Here is a 7,029-nt window from a genome sequence, read left to right on the forward strand (position 1 = left end):
GTTTTCACCGTGCATGTGTGTGTGAGTGCATGTCTTTTTTTGTTTCTTTTGTGCACGTCCCACAGCGGTGCTGCTGTAGCAGAACGAGCTCCTGGGTCTTTAATTCCAGATCAAAGGGTCAGTTGGGGCATCAGTGGCCGTTTCCCAGGCTGTCACACTGTGATCGGGGGCCCCTAACTCAGCAACCCAGGGGCTCGGGGAGGAAAAGGGCGGGGCCGGGTGGGAGACTGGTGGATGTGAAAAAAGGAAGTGTTCTTTTATCTCTTGTCCTGAATAGTTCTAATGTACATTAAATGAAAAGTTCTAATTCCCTTCTTGAACAGACTGAAAATTAAGCAAGAGGTTCAGTCAGGAAACGCTGTTGAGTTTTAAAGTTATTCAATAAGCCAGATCTGTGCACGTTGCTGTTTTGTACTGGCAAGATAACTTCCATTTTAGGGATTTCGAGTTTTACCTCGCTTTGTTTTTCTACTATTTCTCAAATAAATTGAGCGCGGACTCCTTCATTACTGCAGACATTTCAGTGTGATCAGTTTCATATTCATATTTTCACATGTATTCACTTTATTTACTGAGCAAAACTGTGTTTGCTTTATTGTGCAGTTGTATTTCAAAATACTGGAAAAAAAAAATCATCGGAAAGTTAGTTGTTTTGTCAGTTATTTCTACACACATAACAAACGGAAAACTTTTATACATTTCATATTTACATTTTAATAATGAGAATTGTCTCATTAAAACATAATGTCAAATCTGTGGGGTTTTCATGAATTTTACACTAAAACAAGAATGTTTTAATAAAAGTAACTTCCGTAAACCTGTTCTTCGCCTCATCATACATGGGGTACACTTTTTCAATCCCCCATAAAACCAAGGCTCTGTTTTTTGGGTTTGTTTTTTTTTTTAGCTTTTTACAAGGTAGATCAACACTTCATTGACAACATGTAATCATCAGCAAAAGTGTGATCATTGCTTATAAACAGGCACAAAGTAGGACCATATGTGAGGTGTTATCGAGTATTATAGTGTCAAAAAAGTTCAAACACAATCATCTAACCAAAGAGAGGACCAAAATGCAGATACAGACATAAGAGTTTAGCTTTTTCAGGGTTTCGTGTCGACAGTCAGAACAACATACAATGGAGATCCAGTGAGCGAGGTCCAACAAGAGGCAGGAGCGAAAACTGGACGAATGTGCAAAAGGAGGGATACATTAAGGCTGGAAGACAGACTAGAATATGGGACACAACAAGGCACAGCAGAGAACAATAAACTCGGAGGAGCGATAGAGCTCCTGCGCTCCTCAGACGTGGAACTTTAATGTAAAATCTCGGCATAAACGAGATGAAATGACGAAAGAAGCGAGAAGCTGATGAGATGAGACCAGATGTGGACAGACTGAAAAGCCCGAAGGTGGATACCCACACTGCAAAACTGGAGAAAAGTCCTTGTTTGAACAAATTTAGTTCTGTGCAGATTTGACACTCTTTTGTTGAAACCCCCTCGAGAGAGAAACAAGATTTCTCAGTTCTTACTCAGTACGTATAGACTTTAAAAGCAGATCAGAGCATAAGTTGGTTTTTTTGCCACCTCTGGAAACGTCTCAGCTCTGGCAGAGTATCCACCAGAGTGAACAAGAAAAAAACTCTTACAAGACACTAAACGCAAGGACTCGGGATGAATCAGATTTTAGCTCCTTTGTCTGATGAGCGTCGAGAAGTCTTCACTTTCCACTTTGAACTGACTCACTTTGGGAGTTTGTTCCTTTTTATGTGCAGCGAAACGTCGTCACCGCGTCTGGTTTGAACTCTAATCTCTATTGTTCGCCTCGAGTCTGTAGCTCTCAGAGACCTTTTTTGGGTTTATGTTTTTTGATTTATTTAATGTATTCTGGGATAAACTATTCAGTGATTAGTTTAGATTAGAAGTGGAAGCCCGTGTAAAGACTTCACAATGAGAGTCATATGCTCTGATCTGAATCCGCCACTCCCCGTCTGGATGGTGGTTAACCCCTATATAAGTTCTATATGTTAAAATACAGATAAAGTACTTCGACTTCAAGAAGCAGTAAAGGCAGTCATGGATTTTTTTCTTCTCTGCATTGAGTGAGGTTATATTTTCTAGGTTTGCGAGATCTTTGGAGAATCTCTCCCACAGTTGAATGAGCTGGTTTCCCTCCCATACATCACAGTTTCAACTCCCTACCCTTCCTCATTTCGCAGATTTTTTTTTTTCTTTTTTGTCCATCTTGAGTAGCGAGAGGCCCCCAGGTTTGCAGGCTTCCTCCGCCCTGATCAAAGATATTCCCCACCTCCTCCTCCTCCTCCTCCTCCTCCTTTTCTCCATCTCTCTTTCCCTTGATTCTCACAGTTTTTCTCCCAAGGAATGAATTATGCTTTGCCTCAGAATGATAGCGATGTAGCGAGGTTGAGGAGGTATTGCTGTGGTTCTCACGTTTTTTTCTTCTTTTTTTTTTTCCTCCGTCTTTTAGAGAAGCCTCCACATTTCTCAGGAGACACACACACACACACACACACACACACACACACACACACACACACACACACCACCCGCCACCTTTCTCTTCATCTTAAGAATGAAACGAAACCCATCGAGGGCCCGAGAGCCTTTCACCATCCCTCCATGTCTTTCTCCACATCTTTTTTTTTTTTCTCCACCAGGTCCAGCTGGTTAGCTCGGCTCTCAGCTTCAGGGTCTTTCACAGCCTTCTCAAGAGCCTCCTCTTTATTTTTCTTTTCTTTTTTTTCTTCGTTCTCCTCTATAGCACCCTCCTCTGTCCTGCTCCTCGACCTCCACCCCAAAGTGGGAGTCTTACAGAGGAGAGGAGCTCAAATTGAGGTTTTTATACTATTCCCCCTTTCGTTTTTGTTTTTTTTTTCTCCTTCAGGGGTAAGTTTTGCAAAGAAGGGAAAACCCGAATAAGAAGATTTTTTTTTTTTTTTTTTTTTTAATACCGTTCATTTTGAGGTTTATCAGAACGTCCACAATAGCCCTTGGTTTGTTAAATCCTCTCCTCCACAGAAAAAAGAGAAACTAAAGCAGTGTTGCAGCTTTTCTGGCTCGTAGGGAGTCTATTGTGAGTCAAAAAAGGGGAGGGGAAAAAAAAGAAAGAAGAAAAACCTGTGAAACAGAAAGAGAAAATCGTGTGAATGAGCACTGCTCCCACCATTCATTTTCCTCTTTATGCAGGACGAGAGGAAGCGACACATTATTATGTGTCACAACCAGAATAAAAAAGTATTTCTTGCGCCTTTTTTGTTTCTTCACAATTTGGGATGACGAGACTGTGTGGGGAAGAGAGGCGAGAGAAACGGAGGGACCGAAAACAAATTACACTTTTTTTCTCTCTTTTTTTTTCTCTGTTCTTTTGTGAATTTAATTGTTGCTCCCACATCTCTCTCTTGTTTCCGTTTCCCTCCCAGTCTTGAACTATGCGTCTCTATGTCCCCGAGACGTCTTCCCTCCCCCCTGTACATCTATTTTTCTTTCTCTTGTTCTTTATGAATCATCTCTCGTCTTCTCCTCTCGTTATGCGACTTTGGTATAGAAAGGTGATTCAAGGTTGCTAAAAGCTTAATGTGTGTTTCATAACGAATGAGAATGGCAGAAGATTGCTGTCTTATACTCAAACTAGCATTTGCATAACAATACTTACATGATTGCTCACCATTTATTAAAACGGCATTACTTTTATCCTCTCTCTGGACACATTTTTATTCCTGCCTGCCTGAAGTCTGAATCTTGGCTTATTCATCTTCTACACTGTGTTTACACTTCCTCAGAGTAACATGAGGTTGTGAAACAATCCTGGCATCAGCTGAGAATCCTTTCACATGTAGAAGTGTAGAGTTTTGCTAATATTTAAGAAACTGGCTTCACATTTGAGCAGTAATTCTTTGTATCAGAAGCGAGAATTCTTGATGATGCAGAAAATGGTTTGGTCAACCATGACTTTGTGTCCCTGCTTCTTCTGCTTCGCACGGCTCGCTCTGTTTGTTTACTACCCAGAGTGCATTGAGCAGGACGTCGTGTCCTCTCCTCCCACCCGCCAGAAACATTGTTTGTAAACAAACCAAGACCTGTTCATGTCGCCAAAACGAAAAGGTTGTCCCCCCTGGAGAGAACGCCGGTCCGGACCAAACAGGGGAATGTGAACACGCCCTTAACTACGACGCTACAAGACTCTTTTAGCCCCAAACACAAGAGAGAGTAGCCATGACTCTGAAAGTCGAGGAAGAGACGGTCAACCCAATGTGCAACAGCAGCGTGACACAAATGTGACACAGGGCCTCTTTAATGTTTAAAACTCAACCCCGTTACGTCCTCGGGAAAGTGAAATAAATGTTCCAGCGGTGGGCACAGAGACTTTCTCTTATGTTCACCACCCAAAGGTCCGTAATCTGTTTGTAATGTCTCGCTGCGGCTGCTAATCTGAGCAGCGGGCACGCGCTTGTCAGCTGTCGGGCATCGTGCCAGCCCGTACACACACACGCACACACAAGGTTTTGGCAGGGGCTCTGCTGGGCAACCTTTCACGGAAAGGCTCTGGACCACAAATGAAGTGGAACTTTGGAGATCAGCTCGGTTTATTTTCCAGGGAAATGCGTGTGGAAAATGCGTGGAAAACGTGTGGCGTGTGATTTGCTTTACAAGCGTCGCTCAGCCTCCTGCCTCGGAGCCCGTTTGTTTGTGCAAAGAGGATGAATGTAATCGCCTTTCGCTGTTCTGAAGGGAGCTGGTATGAGACTCCAGATTGACAGATGTTAGCTGGATTATCTTGGTGGTGCGCTGAACACAATCCAGCTCAATTTATTTACCGTGTGTGTCTGTGTGTCTGAATGAACGACAGGTGCCAAGGAGATTGATATTGCAGCGACTCTGGAGCATCTGCGAGACCAGAGACCAGGGATGGTTCAGACTAAGGTAACACACACACTGTATACACACACTGTATACACACGGATGAAAACATCAACTGTGCATTCTCAGTTAGCCATTAATAGCTGCTGGGATCGAACCCGTGACCCTCACGCATGGTTTTAGGCAGAAATGGTGTTTCTTGGCGCCCAAAATTTATTTGGTTGGCAGGGGAGGGAGGGGTTTGCTTCTTAAGAGGAATATATTTCCTTTTCTCATTTGATTTTGAAAAGTGATTTTGAAAAAATCGATCCTTGGTCCATATGATTAGTACCACCTGTGTGGATTCGGCAGATATAATTCCTCAGCAGCTTGGACGGCTCACTGCCTCAAACCATGCCCACACGTCACCATGTTGTCGAGACATGACACAGTTGTGTTGTTGCTTGTAATCAAGCGCGTTGAAATATGGAGTGGAGTCTGATCTGTGTCATAATATGAATCAAAGCTCAACGATGTCTTTGTGAAGATGAAATGAAAGGTACTGTGTTGTTTTTTGTTTTTTGGGGGTTTTTTTTACAGTCATTTGAACAGCAAATAACCAGGATAAAAAAAGAAATAAATAAAAAAAACCTTCACCATTATAAACTTTTAACAAAAGTGACTATTATGTCAGATTTTCTTCCAAAGATCGTACTGTAAATTACACCCCCGCGCCGCCTCCAAGGCATCGTCTTTTCTCCTTTAAACAAAGAGTTGCTCCTCGTCACATTGTGCTCAGATTGACTCCACACCGATCTGGAAACAATTACCGGCTGATCTGTGAACTTAATTAGAAAGAAAACGCAGGATGTGTGTAAAACATGGGCGGCATCGATCCGGGGCTATATTAAAACGTGTTTCCTGAGTGAGCGGCTGTCGCCTCTCTGCAACACCTCGGCCATCGATTCGCCGGGTCAGGTCCCTAAGCATTCATTTTATTGGGAGGACGAAGTCAAGTACATGTGGTCTAAATTTGATTGTGTTTCAAAATATAGAGCAGATTTTGTGAAATTCACCCTGTGTTTTAGCTTAAAGGTGCAGCAGCAGGATAAATCTGGTGGTCAAGGAGGTGCTTTTTCCCATTTTATACTCCATTTTCAACATCCAATAAAAATATACTGAAATTAAAACAGTATGTAACAGTATTTAAAGCTATACAATGATAACTATACGGGATATAATAATGACATTATTAACTCTTTAGAGAGCACGCACTGAATTAACATCAATACGTACCAATTATTTACTACATGCTAATGAAAAAAGTGCAAAGATTTTAGGATTTGTAGCCTAGAAATGTGCCGACCTGAGACTTATCTCTTCTAAACCCAATTAAATAACAAAAAAAAAGGTTCTAAACTCCGGCAGTTAACTTGTTGTGATTTCAAAGAAGAAATCAAATATCAGAGTTCATGTTATTGCATGAAAAACTTTAAAGCAGAACGAAATCTCACAATGCCATGTGTGGTCACCAGCCCAATAAACAATAACAATACTTATTATCTTGCTTTTATGTGTTGGTTGGTTGTAGCATTTGTAGATTTATAGATAACCCAGTGTGTAACTCTTCTTTCGTCTCTCTCCTTTTTGTTTCTCCTGCAGGATCAGTTTGAGTTTGCTCTCACAGCCGTTGCCGAGGAGGTGAACGCCATCCTGAAAGCTCTCCCGCAGTAGAAGAAGCTGCACCTCTCTTCCTGAAGAAGCGTCCCTCCTTCATTTGTTTCTCGACTTCATCCCCTGTTTCTTTGTGGTTTCACCCGCCCTCGTCCTCTCCCTCTCGTTGTGTGCATGTCTTCCTCTGTCCTCGGCCTGGATCGTCCATTTCCTCGCCTCTTCGCCCCCCTCCTCAAAACAATCTTTTAATCATTTCCCGCAGCTCCAGTCTCGAAAGTATCATTTCACCACGTTTGTTTTTATTTCTCTTTGTTCTGTTGGGAGGTTGTTGGTTTGTTTTTTTCCGTTTCTGTTCCAGCGTGAACCTCACAGGCATCAGTTCGGTTTTTCGAAGTGTTTGGCAGCATCACAATCTACACAGACAGAAAGATTTTCTTATATATTTGTAACTTAAATATAATTGATGTTTTAACAATAGTTGATGTTCTAAAATTT

The 7,029-nt window shown here is 42.0% G+C and overlaps 1 protein-coding gene across 1 annotated transcript in view; it reads left to right on the forward strand.

The window, feature by feature from the left end:
• LOC308135094 (receptor-type tyrosine-protein phosphatase N2-like) overlaps positions 1–6,758 on the forward strand; it is a gene marked incomplete at its 5' end in the record, with an annotated part of 199,749 nt that extends 192,991 nt beyond the window's left edge. The window contains 2 exons of the mRNA XM_080502967.1: positions 4,871–4,944; positions 6,523–6,758. Of these exons, the coding sequence (XP_080359093.1) occupies positions 4,871–4,944; positions 6,523–6,594 (146 nt within the window). The 3' untranslated portion in view covers positions 6,595–6,758. The remainder of the gene's footprint in view (positions 1–4,870; positions 4,945–6,522) is intronic.
• Between the last annotated feature and the right edge of the window lie 271 nt (positions 6,759–7,029).

This window comes from Blennius ocellaris (genome assembly GCF_963422515.1).
Source record: "Blennius ocellaris genome assembly, chromosome: 10".
Classification (NCBI taxonomy): domain Eukaryota; kingdom Metazoa; phylum Chordata; class Actinopteri; order Blenniiformes; family Blenniidae; genus Blennius; species Blennius ocellaris.